This window comes from Musca vetustissima, unplaced genomic scaffold (genome assembly GCF_032173495.1).
Source record: "Musca vetustissima isolate MV318-11 ecotype Yass unplaced genomic scaffold, APGP_CSIRO_Mvet_v1 utg4242, whole genome shotgun sequence".
Classification (NCBI taxonomy): domain Eukaryota; kingdom Metazoa; phylum Arthropoda; class Insecta; order Diptera; family Muscidae; genus Musca; species Musca vetustissima.
The window spans coordinates 195,289-221,635 of NW_026878737.1; the positions used below are offsets into that span (position 1 = coordinate 195,289).

Sequence of the window (26,347 nt, forward strand, 5' to 3'; positions counted from 1 at the left end):
GCACCCATCACCCATCGCAGCTGAAGAATGTGAGCAGCCCAGACAAATCAGAGTAGTTTTCGCCCAAATGCATTCAGGATGGTGCAGTCGCCACACTGAGGATCTGGTTTCAGTGCCTGGGCAATATTTCTAGTGTGATAATGAGTATTACCATTACAATACTAATATAGTACGACCTATTATCGCAATAAAATTCGTATTAAAGTAAACAGTTCGATTTATTACACTGGCAACATTTCCGGATTATGTTTTCCTCGAGAGAACAGTTACGTCTTAAAATTCACATTTTGGCACTTTTCACACAACAGTCTCATTTCACCCGCTAAATATTAACTGACCAGATCCTCGTCCTCATATAGAAATACTAATGTTCGGCTTATAATTGTGGCCTCTACAGCGACTAGAAAAATATGACATTGACTGTATTCTTGTTATAAAATAATTTCAATAAGTTTATTTAAAATCGTTTACAACAAAAGCGTAAAAATACACTCAAATCTAATGTGAATGAAAGTGTGTATATGAATAAATATGGTTGTGTTATAATTTCTACCAAAACTAAAAACAAAAAACTAAATCACAAACTGGCTAAATCAACAACTGACCACTAAACATTTATGCTGTACACACCAGAGTTGTTATCAAGAAATCCAGATACAAAAAAAAACTACAAAAAAACTAGCGTAATACTAAACTAGCATAAGTCATAACTTGTAAAATCCTCCCCTTTCTCAGATGCTTAAAAATTATCTCAAACTAAAATTGCTTTTTAGGAAATTTTCAATGCTATATATAACCAGAAATTAACAATTTACAATCTATATATCAAAATTTATATATACATACCTATTATTAATTAATTGTGATTATGAAAATGAGCGATGTTCAAAGGAAAGTTGGGCTGTTTGGGAAACAAGCAAAAATAAAATATTTGAATGGAATTCAAAGTTTATTTAGATTTTTTTGTTTCAGCCCAACGTGAGAACATCAACTATTTCTACAAATCAATATCTGCCTTTTTCGGTTAGTCTATCTACACTTACTTACCTATGACATATTTACGAATTGACGATTGTAATCGTACAACATAATTATATACAAACATACTGCAACTGCACCAAAGATTAAAAAACCAAACAAAAACAAAAAAAACATAAATCACTACTATTTACACTTGCTCAACTATTTTTATTCGAAATGAAAACAAAAACTAACTAACAAACAACAACAACAAAAGGAATTCAAAACAAAACTAATATAAATTACTTTTTATTACCAATTCCCTAATGAAAATATATATATTTTTTAATTTTAATCCAAACTAATACACTACTTCCTTTATTATTGTACAAAATCTATAAAAAAGATATAAAATCCAAGAATTTCTCTTTTAGACTCCAATCCTCCAAACTACAGTATTTTTTGCCAAAATCTCAAAAATTCTCATACTCTATATAATTATATATAGAAGAAAACACTACAATTTCACCTAGTATAAACATAATAAAAAAATTCTGTTTTTTTCTATGCAATCATTTCCTCCGCATTTTAAATCTCCAACAACTAAATAATGTCTTTTATTAACGTAGAAATTTATTTAAATTCATTGTTCTGATTGAATTTTTATTTTGATAATTTACATTAATTTATGCGACAAAGAATTTCAAATCAGTATTTATAAAGGCGAGAAAAACATTTTTTCAATAACATGACGTTGTTCCTATATACGGATTATCTTATAACTTTGGTCTTCATATAATCCTTGTAATCAATTATTCTAGTTGGCTTATAGCAGAACGGTTTAAGCCGAGCTTAAAAAAATTTCCAGCAGGGTGCGCAAAAATTCGCTCGCGAATGATTCAAAATACATTCTTCTCGTTTTGTGCTCATTTTAAGAATGAATTTATGGCGATAAATTCTATACCAAACGAACATTCGCCAAAGAATGGTCGCACACACATAACAAACGAGTGAGAGCACTCAACAACGTTCGTTCGTTTCGTTTGGTGGTTGAAATTCTCACGAATGAAAACAAACATTCCCGAATTCTCGCGAGTGCTCAAAACGGCAACAACAATAACAACAAACGTTCGTGAACTCAATAGTTGTTGGATATGTGTTTTGTTATTCCACACACTTTCTGCTACACACTCTTTCGTTGTTTGTGTGTGTTTTTATGATATTTTTGTTTGTCGTTGCTTTTAACAGTACTCGCGTTTTTTTTTAATTTTTCAAAAGAATGTTCTTCAGCAACAAATGCTCGCGAAAGAATGAATCGACGACGCTTGCAGCGAAATTTTATCGTTCGTGAATTTTTTGTACAATGCGAACATTAGGGAGAGAATGCAAATGCTTGTGCATTCATTGTAAACATTCGAATTCTCGCCCGTGATCATTCGTGAGAAAGAGCGTATTTTAATCATTCTTCGCACCCTAATTTCCAGGCGCGTCGGTCTTGTGCGCATCTCATACAATTTGAAAGACCATTTTCCGAGATTTTGTCTCCTACTTGATCTTTTCGCAGAGTGAAAATCTGGCCAATGGTGGATTTGCCAGGACTGAAGCCACATTGGTATTGGCCAATGATGTCATTGACCATTGGCTTCAGACGTTCTCACAGCACGCTGGATAGCACTTTATATGCGATGGGAAGGTGTTGGGGGCGATGGGAGTTATTTCTCAATAGTTGGCACATATCTTATTATCTCCTTTTATGCACACGGGACATAGGATGCTGAAGTTCCAATCAGTGGGCATACATTCCTTTAGCTGGTGCATACTCCTGACCAGCATCTGACCACCGGTCTTAAATAGTTCGGCTGGTAATCCATCGGCATCTGCTGCTTTATTGTTCTTTAGCCGATTTATTGCTACCCTGACCTAATCTTGGCTAGAAGGTATACACTCTATACCGTCATCTCTGATTGGTTCTGAGGTATCTTCTTTACCGCCACTATTTGATACCAGAAGCTTTTTCTCCCGATAATTCTCCATTGCATTACGTATTGCTACTGTCTGAAGGGTTACCCTATACGCTACATTTTTCACATTAGTAGCATTACGACATTCCTGATCGTACCATCTGTTTCTTGATGGTGGTTTTTTGGTACCCAAGTGTTGCTTTTGTTGCAGTTTGTAGGGAGTGGGCAATTCTTTGCCATTGTGCTTCTATACTATTATAGGGGCAAGAAGTGCTTTCGTCAAGCAGGTGGGTAAGTTTGCAGCTTTTCTACTTCGAGTTTCCGTGTTACATTATATCGCAACTATAATACAGGGCGTACATCCGCTATGGCGAAAACTGCGCCTTTTCTGTAAAACGTGCGCACATTCCAAGCGCAGATTAGCAGATCGTGTTCTCACGGTGTCCACAATTGTGATGAAAGAGGGCCCAAGATAAGCCTGGGCTTCGCCATGTTAAAGCCAAACAGAGCCGTGGCTTGGTATCTATCATCGCCTACGCACCATAAATACCATCCCTTGGCATTTTTAGAAAACTGCAAAAAATAGTTCACGATTTTTTTTTTAATTTGTCATTTCATTTGCAACACCGCGAAATATTCATCGGAGATCCTACAGAATAAACTTCTATGTCGATTTATGCCTATCCGTCTGTCTGTGGAAATTACGGTAGAGATCGCAATATTTAAGATTGAGCTCTGAAAATTTGCACAGACATTACTAGTACTCCAATAATGTTTTGTAAATGGGATATGTCGGTCCAGGTTTTGGTGTATTCCGCATATGACGGTACCCACAAAAATTTTTATTAGGGTCACGTTTTCAATTTGGTATTTAGGTTTTAACTGTATAACACATCTCCGTACGAAAAACTATTAATATTGACCCCCATATAACGGTACCCCCACATCTCTGTACTAAAAATTATTATTATTGACCAAAGGCCTATTTTGGAAATTTTCGACACGTTTTTCAACCGAAATGGCTGTGATTTGGTATTTTGTTTTCTCATTGGCTGTCAAATTTCACTATTGTCAATATCGATCCGGTTTTTATATAGCCCCATATAACGGTAATCCCACTACTCACGTATTTTTCTGTATGTTCAAGGTCTTATCATAACACTAGAAGCTCCTATTATTTTAGATATTTTGAATGTTCGAATGTGGAGGGTAAAAAAAATCGGCCACGTCGGCGCTGATTAAGGGGCTATAACCACTTAAGGTATTTTGTAAAAATTGTCTATTTGACAGATAATCATTTAACAAAGATGTCCAATAGAGGTCCAACAACAATGTCCAAAGTAGGTTGATTCTTAATATTGGCCGTCTTGGTAGTCTTTGTAGACGTGCTAAAGGCCAGGAATTTTCTGTCGATGAGCTGAATCCCTGGATATCTTCATATCGACCCTGAATCCTGTATAGTTATTCTAAAAGCTAGTAAATCATTTTGGCAGCATTTGAATATGCAACTACGTGTAAATGCATATATATATATTTTTTTTTTGACCAATAACAATTTAATTTTATATTAAAATATTCCAAATTTAAGTATTTCCAGCTTTTTTAAATACTGATTTTATTTCATATATTTATTTATTATTTTCTAAATTCTCATAAAAATGTTCTCCACACCCAAACAAAAATCGACAAAAAAATCCAAAAAAACTTAAAAAATGGTCTACGTAAAACCTGCCCCATTTCATTGTTAACTTATTAAGTGCTTTAATAACCCTTTAAATATTATGTTTAATAAATATTAATAACAAAAAATTAAGTACTAAAAATTGTTTTTTATACCAATCTATATAAATATACCTATATATAAATACTTTGTATGAACTAATTAATCTAATTAAACATAATTATAGAAAACAAATGTCTAGATTTAGTAACTCGAATTATTAGAAAAAAAAAAATAAAAAAACAACTTACACTAATTATTAACAAATCTATTGTGAATCATCAACAAGTTGATGCCAAAAACGAAAACATTATCAACATTTCACAAATTTTTTATGGATTTGTTTTTGAGGCCAAATGTGAAAATTAAAAAGTTTTCTCACCGATTCTTGCTGATGATCATTCCACAAAATATGTTTGGCAATCCAAATTTGCAATCATTCACCCACACAGACACAAACAGACACACTCTACCCAAAATTCGAAAATTCCATTTCATATTTGTTGTTAAATATAATGAATATTATTTTTTGTTATAAATTGTTCCTTAATTTATTTACTTTTAAAGTAATAACGAATAAAGAATAAATGAATAATTTCGTAATAAAATTATGTGTGGTTATTTTTATTATTCCTAAATTTTGAAATTACTTAAAAGATTTGGGTTTGTTTGGTATAAACATCCGTAAGGATATTGGGGAGGAAGAGATTATTGAGAACTGAAAAGTGATGCTATATGATCTCCCAATATATAATGACAACCAGTACTTTTAACTTCCACTGACGCCTATTGTTAGTTCCAAATTGAAAATAAAAAAATGTCTAACATCATTTTCAAAAAAACATATTTCTACTTTATTTGAGTGTAAAAAAAATCATAAGACTTGTCTAAACTAAAATTTAAATAATTTAAAATTAAACATTATTTACAGAGGGAAAATCTTATTAACATTTAACTTCTAATCTTAAACACTGCTCGGAATCTGTTGAATTCCAACGTTCCAACCGGGCAATCGGTCGACTTGGTTTCATAAATAGAATTAGGTCATCATTCAGCATTAATGGTGACATTTTATTCGCTATAACCGCCTTTGTTGGTGGCCTATACATATCTGCTATACTGTCATTGCTGAACGAACGTCCGCGTTGATCGGGCGCCTCCAGTATATCGACAACTTCGTTGAGGCTGTCATCGATCAGACGATAACTAGGCTGCTGGTATGGATTGTAGCCCAATTTTGTGCATATCTGTCGAACCTCCTGTACATTTGGAGGATTTGATTTGGGGAAACATTTTGTATGCCAGACACCATAACTTTGTTCAATCACCTGGCCGTATGAGGTAGGCTGGACATTATCACTATGGACATAAATTGGAGGAAAACTTAGTTTACATTAGTTAAATGTGTGCGGGTGTGTGTGCGAAACTTACCCTTGCTTTTGCATTTGTTGTTTTGTCATTGTGGGCTGTTCCAAACCATAACAGTAACGTTCATCTTCGCCGTTTGGACAATCTGGTTCTTTATCACAAACAAATTCTCGGGGAATGCACTCCTCACCCAATCTAGAAATAAAAAATAAAATTATTCTAAGGCTATAATTTAATTTACTGCAGGGGCTCATCAAATACATAAATTTTACAGCCATTATCTGTGGATAAACCTTCGACCAAGAATCGAACCATACTTTCGAGACGGAATACATGTGAGAACTTCATATTATGCTGCATAATATAATAAAGAAATTCGAAGAGGTCCTGGCAGGTTATATGATCTTATTATACATGATAGGTTCTGGATTATTAATTCCGCAAACTAGAAAATATCGAAATTTTGAAAATGTTTTGAGAAAATCACAGTTCAGTTCAAATTCATCACGAAACTTTTATTGCAGTTGAATCTAATTTTAATGAAACTAAACTTTCGTTATTTGAGACATTCGTGTCAATCCAACAAATATGGGAACATTGGCGCACCATTTTCATAAAATCGGACGATATGAATGGAAGCTATTCCTAAATTTGAACCGAACTTAGAATTCTTTATTGTATACTCAATTCGGTTCCCAGTGTAAAAATACAAGCTAATCAAATAAATACACGGAGTTTGTTGCCCCACTTCATAATCTCCCGTCCCATACATACCCTCACGTCTTCGGAATTACACCCAGGTTTTATTATTCGCTTTATATGAGGCATATGTTTTTATCATAGAGGTTTCGGATTTAATGTTGGTCAAATCGGTTACTCAATTCGCTTCAAATAAAATTTATAAGTTTGTAAAAATTCGGACATTCTATTCGACTGATATTGGAGTAGACCAATGGGTTCCATCTTCGAACTTCACCTAGGCTTGGTAAGGTCAAATCGGACATTCCATTCGCCTGATATTGAATTTATAAATATTTAAAATTTGACCATTTGTGGAACAGGTACCAGAAGTAGTGGTCCATATTCGGACTTGATCTAGTATTGGTAGAGATATTAGGTTGTATAAAGTTTGTTTCAAAACGGATAGTCCATTCGCATGATATTATACAATTAATTTTTAGCATAAGTTTGGCCGTTTTGTGGGGGAGGTACTAGAAGGAATGGACGGATATTCCCCATCTTCGAACTTAAACTAAGTTTGGAAGAAATATTACGATGTGCAAAGTTTGGATGAAATCGGTTAATCCCTTCGGGAGTTATCGGGCGCAACAGCCGGCCAGACAGACACTTAAAAATTGTCTGAAACGGATTTAGCCCAATGAAACGTGGGGTCTAAAACCAATATTTCGATGAGGCACATTTTTACCGTATGAATGTGTATATAGCCTCATTATTAATAGGATTTACATATAAATTTGAACCGATTAGTAGTTATACCCAAAAATGACCCGATTTCAACAAAACTTTACACACGTTATTTTATGTTTATTTCTCGAGGCTGTCCAAATTTCGTGTCAATCATGAAAACGGTGGGAAGTTTTGAAATTTATACTCACGGTCCACATGGATAGCGATTGGCGGTACAGTTACATAAAACAGGACTTTCATCACTTTTATCCCAGCAATTTCTTATCCCATCGCATATTTTTGAGGGATCAGTTGCTCTGAAAAAAAAAAATAACAAAAGAACGTACAGTCTATCAGACTTTTTATATTAATAATATTTTTCCTGAATAATAAATATTAGCGCCTCTATACATTCTACGTTATAAAGTCGAATTAATATTCGTATTAATTAAAACTCATTATTATCCTTTTTCCATTTTAGGGAGTTAATCGATGTGTGCCCTGAACGGCTCATATATTACATCTTACATCTTATCTGATCTTACCTCAAATATGTAAAGCACGAACATACTGTCGGTTCGTCGGTTAAATCTTCACAATCGGCAACGTGATCACAGAATTTCGATTTCGGTACACATTTATTGGAGGTACGGCATTTCATTTCTGATGGACTACAAGCTACAAATTATAACATGAATTAGTAGCTACTTATTAGTAACTTATAAACAAACTTGCCATTTTTGTAAAGTCGACACTTTTCAGGTCGCTCATCACTACCATCATGACATTCCGATATACCATTACAGATTTGTGTAGTATTTAAGCATAACCCCAACGGGCATCTCAGTGTCGAACAGAAGGGTGCCTCAAATGGGAATTTACACTGTGCATTATCTAGTTGTGTTAAAAAAATAAAATTAAATTTGCTGACATTTTCATAACGCCACACCGCACCACACCACACACTTACCCATCACATCCTGTATACCTTGATAGGCCTCCTCCAGATTTCTTACCGCAAAATACTGCTTAAAACTACTACAATTCGTGTTGTTATATGAGAAAAGAGCATTGGGATACCAACCTGTATTGTTGTTGCGACAAACGGCAATACCCTGTTCGATGGGTTCCAAGCCATCTGCTTTCGTACTCTTACCGCCGAACTGGGTACAATTGCTGGCAGTGGATATTATTTCATTGTGGTCAGTTTCTTCTGAACTTTTCTCCTCAGCGGAATTATCAATTAAATTGTCGGAATCTCTTTGAAGTTTAACGGTTGATTTATTCTCATTAAAACGATAACAATTCATGCCTTTAGTGTTGCATATCTCCGTATTTTTTTGTTCTTCCAAACAAACCGCCTTTGCTCGTCCATTTTCGTTATCGTGAAGAATCGCTATGCATTCGTGTTTGTCATCCAAAATTGAGCTATAATAAATATAAATATTATATTTTGAGAGCTACGTTTCTTGAATTCCAAAGTATTTGAAACTGATTTAGAAATCGATTTTTGTACGTTAAACTGAAAGGATTATAACTGAAAGGATGATAAATATTTTAGAAGAATCTGACAGTCTGTTTCACAAACATCGGTGACATTCAAAGCATGAGGAAGTTTATAAAAGAAAATGCATTTACGACCAAATATGTTTCGGATTTACAAGTTTATAAAATATTGACCGATTGTAGGGAGGTATCGGACGGGTGCCACATTCGGACTTGATCTAGGCTTGATAAAGGTAATAGGTTGTACAAAGTTTGGTACAAATCAGACCTTCCATTCGGTTGATATTGATATTGGATTTATAAATATTGAAAATGTTGTCCATTTATGGGGGAGATACAAAAAGAAGTGGACCAATGAGTTCCATTTTCGGGTTGATCTAGGCTTGGTGTAGATAATAGGTTAAGCAAAGTTTGGTTCAAATCGGACTCTCCGTTCGCATAATATTATGAAAATAATTTTTAGCAACATTTTGCCCATTTTGTGACCAGCTACCAGAAGAAGTACACCGATATTTCTCATCTTCAAAATTGAACTAAGTTTGGAAGAAATATTATGATGTACAACGTTTGGATGAAATCGGTTGCTCCCTTCGAGAGTTATCGAGCGCACCAGCCACACAGATGGACGGACATTTGTAAATCAACTCAAAATTTTCTGAAACGGATTTGGTCCAAAGGCAATAACAATACCCTCATTAGCAAAAGGTTGAGGATATCGTTTTCTCATCTCTGAGGAACATATTCACATCAAATACATACCCATCTGGTACAAATGTCGGCAAAATAAAGTGTGAAAATCTGACCGGCTTCTCAAGATGCATCATTAAAATGTCACTATTCGGAATGACTTCCATGCAATCGATGCGGCGTATTTCCTCGTGAGTGCTTTTATGAGCTCTACTCTTAGTTTTGCCACCGCCAAACAAAGCAGCGACATAATCCAAATTTAATCTGCAAAAGACAAAGAACGGTAAACATCACCCATTTCATACATCCACAAAACTCACACCATACCTTATGCCATAGTTACAGGACTCATGTACCATTATCCAATGTTTATCCATCAAAACGCCCAAGCACCATAATCTACCATTGGCATAAACGTCAACCAGCCATGGCCAATGGATTTCCTCAATTATCTCGTGTAGCTCGTGATCGATTAGTATTGTCATATTTTTCTTTGGATCAATTACGTTCTCTAATACCTCCTCGCCTAGTGGTTCCTTTTCCACATTCGCTTCAGGCTTAACAAAAACATTGGGTCTATTGTGAGTCTCAATTGATGGTTGCAGCTGTTCGGGTTTCTTTTCTTCAATGGGTTTTGGTTCTCCTGCACTTACTACTGTTATGGGTTCCGCTTTATTGGACTTGGCAACACACTCCACATACAGACCCAAGCAAACCTCCTTCGATTGTTCAATGCGAATTGTTCGCAAATTCTTAAAAGTGGGGAAAATACTTTGCACAGCCGTAAAATATTCACTATCACCGACCGTGTTTTGTATTTCATCACTGAGGCGAGGTTTCATAAGCAAATCGGGGCTTATAGGGATAATGTGATCGTAAATTGTCGGTTTTGTGGTATTGTAAAAACTATAACCCTTGAAACCGAGCAGAGAACACACTTCATCCGCCGTCTTGGCATTGTGATCGCCGTATGATGTCTCATGGGTGCAGACAATTCGCCAAATGCCATTGTTGTTGCGGGAAAAAATGCCAGCACTATTTAGTATCGGTTGTCGATGACTATCCAAAACGACTTCCTTGCCATTGGTGAGGGCAACTGCAAGAAAAAAATTATCAAAAGCAGATTTTATATAAGACACTGTTGGAAATGCTTACAGCAATCCTTTTCATCTTCGTTGAAACGGCAATCAATGATGTTGTCACAACGTTTTGTTAATGGAATGCATGTCCTTGTTAGGGGACATAAAAACTCATCAGATGTACAATTACCTAGGAATATTCAAAAGAAATTTATCTCTCTCGGAATGTAAAGAATTTCTTTTATCTTACCACAATCATCTTCATCGGTCAAATCCTCACAATCCGACTTACCATCACATATTAGAATACTTAATTTTCCCTGCAAAGAATAGTAAATGGTTTAATAAACAAAAATAATATATAACAGATATATAATATCTGTTATATAATATGGAGCCTATAATATTAAGTATGGAGCATGGATCTATGTTCTACGAAAATGTTTTCTTACTCACCCAGAACCCGTAATGACATATTACAGACTCTTTGGGTAACATTAAAGTATAGTTTACTAGCAAAGTACCCGCTACTTCGTATGCGGAAAGGGAATAAAAAAATATTTCTTATGAAAATCGTGAATACCGTATAATTAGTTGTACTATAGTTCTGAATTCCACCTCTATTCCTACATTTAATATCAAGTTTATTATCATTAAGTACTCTTCATACACATAAGCACTAATTTCCGAAATCCACACTTTAGGAAAAACGTACAGGTTCCACATGTAATTCCATTTAGAACTTTTCGAACACATAATTTTACATTTTCAAGACTACCTCTATACCGTCACCTCCAATACCAAAAACCCTTTGGTCCTTCTTTCTAACTCTCTGTCAATGACCAACATTCTAAATTTTAGGTTTCCAGCTCTCTCCGTTACCCAAATTCAAATTATTCCAAATTTAGTGAATTTTCTTCCACCATAGTCCATATTGTTCCAAATTTAGTGGTTTTCGTACTCATAAGTACAAATTTCCAAATGTACCTCAATCCTTCTTTCAGATAGTCCAAATTTAAGAATTTCAGCTCTGAGTGAAACCATTCCGCACTTTTCGTACCCATAACCAAACCAATCTCAATATTCCAAACCTGCTTTCAATCGTAAGTCCAAATTTAAGAATTTCAGCTCTATCTGTTCACTAAACTGTACCATATTTGGTACCATTCTACTTTTCCTACACTCCCAGAGTAACCTAAGTTGCAACATTCAGGATTCGAGTTCTACCCGTTCACCAAAGTCCAAATTGTACCAAATTTTTTGGTTGTCGTACCCAAAGTACAAATTTCCAAAAATACCTCAGTCATGCACTCCAATAACAACCTTAGGTCCACATTTAAAGATTCCATCTCTATTCGTTCACCAACATCCAAATTGTGCCATTTATTATTTTTCGTAGACGTAAGTATGAGTTTCTAAAACTGCCTCAATTTCCCACTGAAACAGTAATTTTATTCATTAATTTCAGGATAACAGCACTATCTCTTCACATAGATCCAAATTGTACCATATTTAGTACTTTTCGTACTCATGAGTTCGAATTTCCAACACTGTCTCAATCCTTTGCTATAAGAGTAATTTTATTTTCAAATCCATCCATCTCTATCCTTTCACTCAAATCTAAATTGTACTAAACTTAGCACCATTTAGTACAGATAATTACGTATTTTTAAAACTACCTCATCCTACACTCCAACCTTATTTTTAAGTCCAAATATTAGGATTCCCGCCCACACAAAAAGAATTGTACCATATTTAGTACCAATTAGGTCTTCTCGTATCCATAAGTACGAAATTCCAATACTTCCTTAATCTTGTAATTTTAATTCCAAATTTACGTTTACTATCTCTATCCGTTAACTCGAATCAAACTTGTACAAATTTTTTTTACCATTTAGTACACATAATGACGAATTTTAAAAAATTACCGACATATCTCAATTCTGCACTCAAACTGTAATATTAATTCAAAATTTCAGAATACAGCCCTATCCGTTCACACATTTGTAAGCTTTTCGGTACCATTTAGTACTTTTTGTTTCTATAATTAAACATTTCCTAAACTATGTCAATCCTACACTCCAACAGTAATTTTAATTAAAAAATTCGGGAGTCCAGCACTATCCGTTCACACGTAATCAAGTTGTACCAAATATAGTACTATTTAGTAGTAGGTAGGTGACATGCTTCCATATCTCAATTCTATATTCAAACATCAACCATTAGTCCAAATTATTGGTTTCCAGCTCTCTCCGTTCACCCAAATCCATCTAGTGCCGTTTAGTACTTTTCGTACACATAAATACGAGTTTCCAAAGATGTCTCTATAGCTCAATCTACAACAGAAATCTTAATTCCAAATTTCAGGTTTTCAGTTCTATCCTTTCAATCAACATCCAAATTGTACTAAATTTAGTACCATATATACCTTTCGTACCAAAAAGTACGAATTTCATAATCTACCTCAGTCCTACACTCCAACAGTCATTTTAATTCCCAATTTGAAGACTTCAGCTCTATCTGTTCACCTAAATCCAACTTCCACCAAATTTAGTACCAATTAAGTACTTTTCATACAAATAAGTACGATTTTTTTAAAGCTAATTCCGATTATAAAGATTCCATCTCTACACACTCAACTGAAGGTAAATAGTACGGAATTTAGTACCATTTTACACTTTTTATACACATAAGTACGAATGTCTTAAACCATTTCCGTACATCAACACCACTTCCCAACATGTATTCCATTTAAAATGTCAAGATTTCAGCTATATATGTTCAATATATATACAATAGGAACTAAATTCAGTAAAGTTTAGTACCTTTAGTACACTTATATGTCGAATTTCCAAAAACCCTTTTGCACATCTTTCTAACTTTCCATCAGTGACCAACATTCCAAATTTCAGAATTTTAGCTCTTTCCGAATTTCCAAAACCTCCAACTTATTTCCAAAACCTCCAACTTACCCTAACCCTACAACCCCACAGTGACCCTAAATCCAAGTTTCATGATTACAACTCTATCGGTTCACTCACAATTCAAATTGTACCAAATTTAGTACACAGTAGTATGAATTTCCAAAACCTCCAACTTACCCTAACCCTACAACCCCACAGTGACCCTAAATCCAAGTTTCATGATTACAACTCTACACAATTCAAATTGTACCAAATTTAGTACACAGTAGTACGAATTTCCAAAACCTCCAACTTACCCTAACCCTACAACCCCCACAGTGACCCTAAATCCAAGTTTCAGGATTACAAATCTATCGGTTCACTCACAATTCAATTTGTACCAAATTTAGTACACTGTAGTACGAATTTCCAAAACTTCCTACAGACCCCAATCCTACACCCCCACAGTGATCCTATATCCAAGTTTCAGGATTCCAACTCTATCGGTTCACCCTCAATTCAAATTGTACAAAATTTAGTACATAGTAGTACCAATTTCCAAAACTTCCTAAATATCCCAATCCTACACCCCCACAGTGATCCTAAATCCAAGTTTCCGAATTCCAACGCTATCGGTTCACTCACAATCCAAATTGTACCAAATTTAGTACACAGTAGTATGAATTTCCAAAACCTCCAACTTACCCTAACCCTACAACCCCACAGTGACCCTAAATCCAAGTTTTAGGATTACAACTCTATCGGTTCACTCACAATTCAAATTGTACCAAATTTAGTACACAGTAGTACGAATTTCCAAAACCTCCAACTTACCCTAACCCTACAACCCCACAGTGACCCTAAATCCAAGTTTCAGGATAACAACTCTATCGGTTCACTCACAATTCAATTTGTACCAAATTTAGTACACTGTAGTACGAATTTCCAAAACTTCCTACAGACCCCAATCCTACACCCCCACAGCGATCCTAAATCCGAGTTTCAGGATTCCAACTCTATCGGTTCATCCACAATTCAATTTGTACCAAATTTAGTACGAATGTAGTACGAATTTCCAAAACTTCCTACATACCCCAATCCTACACCGCCACAGTGATCCTAACTCAAAGTTTCAGGATTCCAGCTCTATCGGTTCACCCACAATTCAAATTGTACCAAATTTAGTACATAGTAGTACCAACTTCCAAAACTTCCTAAATATCCCAATCCTACACCCCCACAGTGATCCTAAATCCAAGTTTCAGGATTCCAACTCTATCGGTTCAACTACAGTTCAAATTGTACGATATTAAGTACACAGTAGTACTAATTTCGAAAACTTCTTACTTACCCCAAACAGAGATGCTAAATACAACTTTCAGGATTACAACTCTTTCGGTTCACTCACAATTCAAATTGTACCAAATTTAGTACACAGTAGTACGAATTTCCAAAACGTCCCACTTAACCCAAAATTTCACCCCAGAGTGATCCTAAATCCATGATTAAAGATTCCAACTCTATCGGTTCACCCACAATTCAAATTGTACAAAATTTAGTACACATTAGTAAACAATTTTAAAACTTCCTACATGTCTCGATCTTACACCCCAACAGTGATCCTGACTCCAAATTTCATGATTCTAGCTCTATTGCTTCGCATAAAATTCAATTTGTACCAAATTTAGTACCATTTAGTACCCATGAATATAAATTACTGAAACTGGGTAAAAAAATTCCAAAACTACGTACATTCCCAATCTATACTCCGACGGTAATGTTAATTTCAAATTTCAGGATTCCAGCTCGATTTGTATCTCCAAATTAAATTTGTACCAAATATAGTATCATATAGTACTTTTCGTACACATGAGTACACGCTTTCAAAACCATCTCCTTAAATGGGCTCTACATCTCATCCCTAATTCGCATTCCAAATTTCAAGTTTTTAGCTCTATCAATTCGCCAAATACAAATGGTATCACATTTAGTACTTTTTAGTACTTTTCGTACCGTTCTAGTACGAATTTCCAAAAACGCTTTTGTACATCTTCCTAACTTTACATCAGTGACCCACATTCCAAATTTCAGAATTCTAGCTCTTCTCGTTCGCCTAATACAAAGGGTACCATATTTGGTACATTTTAGTACTTTTCGTACCCTTCTAGTTCGAATTTCCAAAAACCCAGCCTTATCTCACGCCTACACACCAACACCAACCCACACTCAAAATTTCAAGCTTCTAGCTTTAGCCGTTTCGTCTGGGCGATGATCTGTCAGTCAGTCACTCACTCACTCACTCACTTAACACTAAGCTCTTTTATATATATAGATAAAGCTATAAACTTTGTGGTGCAGGTACCATAAGGAGCTGTTCGACGGTCCCGAATTTGAATTTGATCTAGGCTTAATAAAGGTAAATCAAGATTTGTTCTAATCGGACATTCCGTTCGCCTAATATTTGATTTATAAGCATTGAAAATTATGGCTATTTGGGGAGGAGGTACCAGAAGGAGTGAACCAATGGATCCCATCTTCGGACTTGATCTAGGCTTAGTAACGATAATAGGTTGTACAAAGTTTGGTGCAAATTGAATTGTCCGTTCGTATGATATTTTAAAATTAATTTTCAGCAAAATTTTAATCATTTTGTGTGGAAGGTACTAGAAAATGGAACCGATATTCCCCATCTTCGAAGTTAAACTAAGTTTGGAAGAAATATTATGATGTGCAAACTTTGAAATCGGGACGGACATTCGTAAATCGGCTCCAAGTTGTCTGAAAAGGATTTTGTCCAAGAAACATGGGCTCTAAAACATATATTTCGATGAGGGGCATTTTTGCCGTATCGAAGTCTTTACACCCTCATTAGACATAAGGCTGAGGGTATAATTCTATCTTACCTTTAAGTAATCACGACAGCTACACTCATCCTCATCGGTGCCATCTTCGCAGTCCTCAAAACGATCACATCTATTTGCCATTTCAATTATTTGCGGTATTCTGAAAATAGATAAATTTGATAAAAACCCAATACAAATTAGGCTACATGAAATCGGACTTATTTATATATAGAACGATTTAAACTAGACAAGTTAAAACGTCGTTATTCGTTCGAGTCTAACTTTTTATACTACGAGCTGTGAATTCAAAATGCTATTATGTGTTTTAGAAAAGATAAATTTAATAATCACTCCACCTTGTAGTGGAGGATATAAAAATATTAAATTTTTATGACCACTACTTACTTTCGACAAACAAATTTCCTTGTTACATTTGAAGGCGGAACGGGCGAAGAAGATACTGTCGTATTTACAGCCGCTATCTTTGAAGGTGCATCCGTACTTATCGAAGTCATTTTTGATTCGGCCACAGAGAATGTCATATCGGTGAGCATTGTTGATTCCAATTTGTCTGGAGCATCAGTTGTGGCATCGTCTACAGAATCTATTTTCATACCCAGTGTTGTTAATTTATCCATTACTTCTTCACTCGTACTACCGTCCAGCGGAATCGTGCTTCCATGCGTTATAGATCTAGTAAATAGTGTTGTTGGAATACTCTCCGTTGGTGTTTCCATTTTTATTGTAGGTGTTGCAGCTGTTTGAGTCTTTTCACTAGCATCCAATATTTTGACCCCCGTTGTGGTTTCTGTCTGCTCGGAATTTGTCGTTGTCTCAAATGTAGTCGTCACAATATCATCAGTGGTTGTTATGTCGGTGATAACTTCAATGGTTGTGGTGCTAGCATCCGTTGTGGAAATTTCAGTATTTGTTGTAGATGTTGTAAAAGTCAAGGGCGCCGTACTTGTTGTCCCTATTTCCAAATCATCCTCGATTTCGAAAGCTCTTATTTTATTAATTGGCGTCGTCACCACCACCGGATGATAGTCACTTTCTGTGGTATTCTCCCGCATTCCACCCATGTCTGGTATAAAATTGTAAATACACCCCACTTCATCTTCGCCACCCAAACAATCGACAATGCGATCACATCGCTTACGCTGCGGTATACAACGTTTGCCACCCCATACGCACACATATCCAGGACATAACTTGTGTGGTTGAATTTTCGGCAAAAATTCCGGACGCATTGCCATCGTAATCCAATCTAAATAGAGGGCAACCCGAGTGTAGACACCAAACTCTTTGGGTCTGGCACAACCATTTCCGTGACTAACCACACCGGCTAAATACCATTCTTCGGGAGATGTGACACTACGACAAAACAACGGTCCACCAGAATCACCCTGACATGCGTCACGACCACCTTCTTCATCGCCAGCACAAATATCTTCTGCTTCTTGATCTTCTTTGTCGATGCAGCCCTTGCGTATGGGAATTGTCACCTGGCGCAGTGAGTCACCTAAAGAAATGACAATTTTACTAAATAGCCGAGAAGTCCACCATAAGAATACTCACTTCCCGGGCCCTTTTCTCGGACAGCTCCCCAACCAACTGCGGTGCATAGGGTATTTTCACGCGGACCCCATATCCAATCCTCTCCACCTGTGGTTCTCTGAATATCTGGCAGACAAATGGGCTTAACCCAACGATTGAACTGCAGCGGTTTAACCATTCGCAGCAAGGATAAATCGTTTCGCATGCTGCGACGTTCATAGGCCTGGTGTACAATAATGTGCGACACCGGTTGTATTTGTGTGGCCATGGAGAAACTTGTTCGCCTCAGTAGTCCTGCACGAACCTCATAATAGTATTTGTGATAATTTATTACACAATGGGCCGCACTGATTATCTGCAAATACCCAAAAATAGCGGCAATTAAGAAAATGTCGACTTTGAGAGCAGGGCAGAAAGCACTTACCCAATATTCCGAATGAATCGTACCGCCACAATGGAAATTCCCGTTTCTATATAAGGCCACAACAAACGGCCATTCCATGGGCTTACTGTGTACACCACCCACTATGCGTTCATTGTCATTTTCCAGTTCACGTTTTGTTTGATTATTGCTCACGGACGTTTGCAGCTTAGCCAGACGTTTGGAATATCTGGACTTCACGACCGAAGGATCCTGCCGTAATATTCCACATTGTGGTGGCATACATTTAACATAGGCTATATGATCCACCAGTTCATCATGACTATTTCGTTTGTGACATGACTGTGGAAAGTGGGCACTTCCAATACGAGCAGGTTCAATAAATGGACCCGTTAGCGATAGCGGTTTGAAAGATAACTTTGGTATACCGCTGAGACCACCTTCGTTTTTACACGCTTCCAAAGCCCATGTTTCGCCATTATTACATACCGGATACCATTCTCCTCGATGATTGCGATACAAATAACCCTCGGAAGATGATGCTGAATGTGACTGCAAATCAAAAAAAAAAAAAAACAAAAACAGATATTTTTGGAATGCGACCAATAAGGAAAGGACGGAATTAAATATGGATCCTATATCTCTCGACGCAAATTGGGTCTCAGATACGCATGTCGATTTACGCATGTCGATTTACGCATGCCTTTTTGTCTATTCATGTATTCTTATAATTAAAATAAATTTGCGGGGGTAATTTATTTGGCCCAAGGATGAATCCTATTAAAATTTCAGATTTAGATAAAGCTGTCATAATATTATAACTTAATTTGAGGCATGCAACACACAAATTCTATTCAATTGACCCTGCATCGGAATGTAGGTTGATCTGATATATTATGGCGATCCGTTCATCGTTCCGGTCCATTAGCCTCTTGAGCTTCATTATTTAAGGCCATTACTTACCATATGATGAGTGACATCATTAACAATAATGCTGCAATCCGTTTCATCGCGACCATTTAAACAATTCCTAAATCCATCACATTTCTCCAACAGGCTATAGCACATCGATACCATGGAACGATTATTCATTTCGAATTCACGTGGACTATCGTAACAGGAATACATAAATTCATCACAACCGAAACAACCACGCTCATCTTCCCCCATAGGACAATCGGGATAACCGTCACAGATGCGATCATCCGATAACCGCTGACGACAAGTACAGGCCGCCTCATCACTGCCGTCACTACACTGCACCATGCCATTACACCATTCACTCTCCATGATGCATTCGTTGCCTCCGTAACAGGCAATCTGTCCCGATGTGACACATTTGAAGTGATCTTCATGGCCCAAATGATCGGGCAGATCTGCATAGGAGGCATAGATGATATCCGAGGACAAACTGCTATTGGCCGGATCTGTGCGCATTTTGAAATTGGCATTTGAGAAGCCCATACCGCTGACAGTATTGGCGGGGCCACTGACACCACCAACAACGCCACCCTGGCTACCAGCATTGCCGTGATTATTGACATAAGTACAAAATAGTTGTTTTTGTTGGTGACTTTGTTGTTGCTGCTGTTGTTTCTGGGGTGAGGCATTTTTCGAGAAAATATTTGGAATATTGCCTTGTGCCCTGAATTTAAAGCAACATCAATAACTGATTTTTATTTTAAATATATTTTTATACTAATCATACCCTCCTGCTGTTCCCGCCGAATGCCCAAAGAAATTACCAGTTGTTCCAAAATTTTGTGGTACAAAGAATATACCACCAGGTCCACCAGCGCCGCCACCACCCACGGTACCACCACCGCTGGAGCCGGCAAAACCACCCGCCATACCAAAAAATGAGGGCGTCCATAGTGGCACCTGATTCACCATCCGCACATTGGCCGGTGATACATAGAAACAAATGGGTATTGAGGGCATGCCATAATTCGGATTAAACATAAACTGGGCGGATGCCTTCATAGTTTCACCGGTAACGGGAAAACCACCAACCGGTCCACGACTTGTAAATTGTACCGATGCCGGTGTATATGATTCGGGTTCCGTCTCGGGTTTTGGTTGCTGTTGTTGTTGCTGCTGCTGTTGTTGTTGTTGTTGTTGTCCACTAGCTGAGGCACTTTTGTCACGCATTCTCTTTGCCATTCGCTCGCACAAACTCATAAATTGATTATCAGCTACAATGTAGAAGAAGAAAATTAGAAAAAACCAACTGGAAATTAATTTACAACGGTGCAGAACTCAGTCGCTATTAATGAATATGTATTAATGATACAGACCGAAGTCCAAATTCCGTCGCATGAGTTTGGTCCTTAAAGTTGAGGTTAATCTATTGTTAAAATCGTTTCTCTTTCAAGAACCTAAAATACCAAATTACAGTCACTCCGATTGTAGAGGCTAAGACCTCAAACATTGAAGAGACTAAGTCCTAAGCCTAAAATCGGTAAAATATGGACAATAGCCTATTAAATAAGGTCTACCGGGTGGCCAAAACTGAAAAATTCTGTCAAAAATACAGAAAATGGAGTAGAACCTTAATATGGGGGCTATAACAGAACCTGAACGTACATTTTTTGTATCGATCTGAATTCTTTGGACTCCATTAAAACATAGACGAATTTACTTACTGATGTTTGGAGAATTCGCCGAGGAACTACATTGACCTATATTGAAAACGTTGGCCACTTCTGTTCTAAAATGATGGCTTAAGACTTTTAAAATACCGAAAAATGCGGCAGGTCAATATTTACACCTAAATTGAATATGCTGTGAATATTTTCTGAATCTGTTGTCTTAAACTGACGTCTATATATTCGGTATACTTGTTCAGTGACTTATGCTAAAATTTTATGCAGAACATTTTTGTCCTTTATAACATTCCTCTGATGTCCTATTAGAAGAATGCTATAAAGGTGAGAAAAATTGCTACAAACTCGGAATAAAATCGGTTTTAAACCTAACATGAGTTTTCATATTTTTAAAATTTTTGACGTCTAGACAGATTTTCGAGTTTTCGTTTATTCTTAGACCCATCTTTAAACTTTATGGCGAACATTACTGACCTGCTATAAACCACGTTTTAAATTAGTTTTCAATCATCTTTGGAAAAAGGGACCGAAAAGACCCATTGAGAGAGTTGACAGAGGGTTAACATATTAGACAAAAATATTCCTCACATTTATATCAGTAAATGTAAACGTAATGGCGACACACGTGTCTTTTATTTTTATACCTTTCATCATATATATATATATAATTTTTTTTTAATTTCCCGATCATTTTTTTGTTACACAGTGTGCCCACACCTACCTGCAAAATTATTTGGATTAACGGGATTTAATTTCGGGCCAAATTTTGCCACACTTTTATAATCCATCTCTCCAAAAGTATCCAAAATATCATCACTGTTGCTCATCACTGCCGCCTGTTGGAATTTCTTTTCCCATTCCAGGTGTTCCAGGGCATCCATGCTTGTCTCGTTATACGACATCACGGTTGTTAAAACTCCCGGTGTGCCGGTCGTAGTGGCAAACGAAGACTTTGACGAAGCCAACGAATTGCGTTCCAATGTTTCCAGCATATTCTCCAAACTACTGGGATTATCCAAGGGATGTTCCTCTTCACTAAAGGCACGTTGTTGATCAGCGTTTAAAATACAAATTGTTTCCTCTCGCGATGAATCGTCCTCTTCTCCTCCTGCTCCTGTTTCTTCTTTGGTAGAATTACAAAATCTTGCTGAAGTTTGATTACTGGATTTATCGGTGAACACTGGCTTGGGTGTAGTTGTCGTGGACATCTTATTTTCACCACTGTTCACATCACTGTCTATGATCCAACTAAATTTAATCGGTTTCGGTTTAGTCGGATATGCAATTGTTGTCGTATTTGTTGGTATATCTGTGGTCGTATTAAATGCCAATTCGTTGGCATTCGTTGTACTGGCATGTGTTGTTTCGTCTGGAATTTCTTCTCCATCTATAATCCATTCAAACTGTAGCTTACGTTCTTTGTCATCGGTACTTGTTGTTGTTGTTGTGTCTGGACTTGATGTAAATTCAGAAGATGATATTGTGCTGACATCTGTTGTCGATAAATTGATACTAATGGTGGTGGGCTGTGAATCCAGCATAAGTGCCGTTGAACTATTTAAAGCCGTCTCCTCGGTGGCTGTTGTAGTTACAGAAGTGGAAGAGTGCACCCCCTCTGTGGTCACGGTTGTCATTGCAGTCGTTGTGGCCCTAGCATCTTCAAAGTGATCATCGGTTATAACAAAATTTTCCGAACTATCTTGAAAATCTAATATCCAACTAATTTTTTGAGACTTTTCTGCTCTAGATGTCGTTGTGGGAGCATCTGTTTCCGGATCAATTCGTTGTGTAGTTGTGGCTTTGGTTTCCAAATTCAGTTGACTATCTTCGGCAAGTACAATTTTACCTGACACCTGCGTTGAAGCATTCCAATCTTTCAATTCAATATCTGTGGAACTGCTAGTGATGAATGAAGTGTCCCCCCGAACAGTTGTGAATAGTGCAGGCGTTGTCGTTGGCGTTGCAAGAGTTGTTACCGATTCGGGCAATAGTGCAAATCCTTCTTCTTGGGATACCCCATCAAAACCATCCAGAATCCAACTAAATTGTACCGGTTCAATTTTCTCCATTTTGTGAGTGGTGTTTTCTTCCACGGCTGTTGTCGTTGCAGAACTTTTCGTTGTCCCCAGGACCACAGTAGTTTCTGTTGTTGAGACAACAGCCAAAGTTGATGTGGGGGCACTTTGTATGTGTTCCGTTGTCGCCTCGCCCGTCTCCTTCGATTCATGACTTTCCGACGATATTTGCATCAATTGTTCGCTGTCCTTGAAAATCGCCTTCATTTTTTCCATCTTCTCGTTTATCTCCTTGGCCAAGTTATACATTTTCATAAAGGCCACCATGCATTCATTGCTAGCCACCGATTCTTTTTTGCAGCGCTTGTACTCCGTCTCCAGTTTGCTGATCGCAAGTTTGGTGCGTTTATCCCGTACCTTCGCATAGAGACTTTTCAGGTCAAGTGATTCCTGCTGAACCTTGATGGGATCTAAGCTATAGAGTTCAGGAGGAAGTTGCATATTATCAATGTTTACATTAGCCACATAATCATCATTTGACAAATCCACATCAATGTCATTCAGATCCGCTGGAAATGCCATGGAATTATCATCTTCATCATTGCCGTAATCATTATCGCGTTTATGTCGTCGAAAATGTAAACGTTTGTGCTGAATGTGCAATTTTGAATATTTAGCCGAACCAAGCAACTGTACATTTTCCAAGGGTTCGAAATTCCGATATGGCACCATTTTACCGTTAACGTCCTCCATAAGATTTTCCGATTTTAAATTTAAGCCGATACTGGAAGGGGTTTTTCTTTCTTCATGTTTCACATTTAATGCCACTATTTCTTTCAGTTTATCTACGCAGGGGAAAAATAAAGATAATGTTTTAGATTAATTTCATAGTTTTGAATCAATATTACATACCCATTCTTTCCAATACAATGCCATGATATATAATCGAGGTTAGCAAAATCAACAGAACAATAACAGATAATGCAAATATTTTGGTCATTATTAAGCGATTCCATTTTCGATGCGCCCTTGGTTTTGATGTCTCTAAGTCTTGATTGACAAAAAAAAAATGGAAATATAAAAATTTAAGATTTACTTTAAAAAATCAGTCACTATAAACATAGACAAAGCTAAATATGAATGAATTTTTAAAAAAGGATCATCATCCTGTTGAAAATTACTTATTTTGCTGTGCTCTTATTTACTAAATCGGATATATGAGTCTGCCAAATAGCGTTCTTACTAAATTGTTTAATACATTTTTTGCAGCAATTTAGGGTCCCACCCATCAGCAATTTAGGGTCCCACCCAGACGACACTTGGAACCTAATTTCTCTATCAGGGGACTTAAACTGCAGCTGAACAACAATATTAAAACCAGTAAGGAAAGTAGTTAATTCGAATTACGCTGACTATATAATAACCTTCACCGCATTGGGTGTATGTATCCGAACATGAAATTAAACGAACTTAAATATGTGATCTTTATCTATAAGTGAACCGACTAACATCAATCCATACACGTGGCTTTCGGCAACCTATGCTAAGTTTCATTCGGGCAGATTTAGAATGATATACGCTATTCGGTATGAAGCACTGTTCAAAATTTAATCCCAATCAGACATTCGTTCGAAATATATAGGGAAACTATGTCGGCACCAATTTCAACAAAACTTAATTCATTCTAGTCTCAATTTGATACGTTGTTAAAAAATTCGTGTCAATCGGACAAACACTAGGAGTTTGGTGCCCCATTTACCTAAAATCGGACGAAAATATACATGTGAGAGCTATATTTAAATCTGAACCGATTTCAATGACACTTACAAGAGATTAAAGTATATTAATTTCAGTACATTGAACAAACTTGTGTGTCAATCGGGCTAACTTTAGGTCTTTAGTGCACAATTTGCATTAAATCGGATGAAAATATGTATGGGAGCTATATCTAAGTATGAACCGATATTCACGAAACTTAACACACGTCATTCTAGACTTAATTCAATACGCTTTGCCAAATTTCTTGCAAATCGAAAGATATATAGAGATTTTGGTATACAATTTACATTAAATCGGCCGAAGATATATGTATGTGGCACCTGTATCTAAATCTGAACCGATTTTCACGAAAACTTAACACATATCATTGTAGACTCAATTCAGTGCGCTATACTAAATTTCGTGCCAATCTAAAGATATGTAGGGACTTTGGTGCAACATTTATATACAATCGGACAAAAGTATATATAAAAGCTATATTAAAATCTTAACCGATTTTCCCGAAACTTAATACACAACATTCTAGACTTAATTCAGTGCGCTATACCAAATTTCGTGCAAATCGAGTTATATATAGGGACTTTGGTGCAATATTTATATAATATCTGACGAACGTATATATGGGAGCTTTATTTAAATCTGACCCGATTTTCACGGAACTTAATACACATCATTCTAGACTTAATTAAGTACGCTATGCCAAATTTCGTGCAAATCGAAAGATATATACAGACTTTGGTAAATAGGACGAATATATATATATATATATATATATATGAGAGCTGTATCTATATCTAAATTCCTTTTGCCTGTTACAAACATATGCACCTGTACCACAGTGTGGTGAAGGACATAAAAACATCTGTAACAATTTCTGCAAAGTGTTACTATATGGACTGATTGTTACTCTACCAATCGGCTCTTTATAACTGACAACAAATTTTCACTCAGGTTATTGTGCTGGCTACTACAATTTTGCATCTTCACCCTTCTGCTGAAAATTACTTATTTTGCAGGATAGATACTCATATCTACTAAATCGGGAAAATCAAGTATATAACTTAGAAAGAAAACTACGAAATTATATAATTAATTGTTGACTGCAGTTTTAAGTCCCACCAAATAGCATCGGAAGAAAAATTGAGCGTTGTCACAAAAAAGGGAAAGAATCTGGATATAGTGAACATTCTGAGTCGTAAATAATAAGCGAATCTCACAGTTCTTCACCACGGGAATATAAGCCAACCATTTCATACCGACGTGAGAGTATAACGGGGCTACCCTCTGTCACCCCTACTGATCACAATTTTACTGAAAAATATGCTTAGCATGGTGTGTCCCACGACAACTCGAAGTCTCAGATCATGATATCTGTCTCACAAAATTAAAAGACCTGGAGAGGTTTACTCGCAATCTTGGACTTGAGTTTAATATGAGAAAACGATGCACATAAAAAATAACAACACCAGCAGAAAACATCATGCTACAACCAACCAATAGGTGGTGGCGCAGAAACGGACGGAATCAGTAGTGAGAGGAACATTCGTACGACTCCGAGGTGTATGGAGAAGCTC

The 26,347-nt window shown here is 36.6% G+C and overlaps 1 protein-coding gene across 1 annotated transcript; it reads right to left on the reverse strand.

Annotated features, from left to right (window-relative positions):
- Window positions 1-5,582: 5,582 nt before the first annotated feature.
- Window positions 5,583-24,034, reverse strand: LOC133323501 (serine protease nudel). Its single transcript, XM_061532420.1, has 18 exons — window positions 23,907-24,034; window positions 21,701-23,839; window positions 20,082-20,568; window positions 19,337-20,018; window positions 18,416-18,925; window positions 18,013-18,346; window positions 16,840-17,956; window positions 16,495-16,594; window positions 10,939-11,008; window positions 10,765-10,878; window positions 9,937-10,705; window positions 9,682-9,873; window positions 8,387-8,844; window positions 8,152-8,310; window positions 7,962-8,094; window positions 7,626-7,733; window positions 6,073-6,204; window positions 5,583-6,024 (listed from the first exon to the last, which is right to left on the reverse strand). Exons 1-18 carry the CDS (start codon window positions 23,992-23,994, stop codon window positions 5,586-5,588), a joined length of 8,031 nt encoding a protein of 2,676 aa, XP_061388404.1. The 5' UTR covers window positions 23,995-24,034; the 3' UTR covers window positions 5,583-5,585.
- Window positions 24,035-26,347: the final 2,313 nt, after the last annotated feature.

Excerpts from the sequence above, each read along its gene's own strand:
- LOC133323501 (XM_061532420.1), bottom strand. The coding sequence starts at position 23,994 with ATGACCAAAATATTTGCATTATCTGTTATTGTTCTGTTGATTTTGCTA. Across the intron at positions 20,569-21,700 it reads TAATCCAAATAATTTTGCAG|CTGATAATCAATTTATGAGT; the intron begins GTAGGTGTGGGC and ends TCTACATTGTAG. Across the intron at positions 8,311-8,386 it reads AGGTATACAGGATGTGATGG|ATAATGCACAGTGTAAATTC; the intron begins GTAAGTGTGTGG and ends TAACACAACTAG.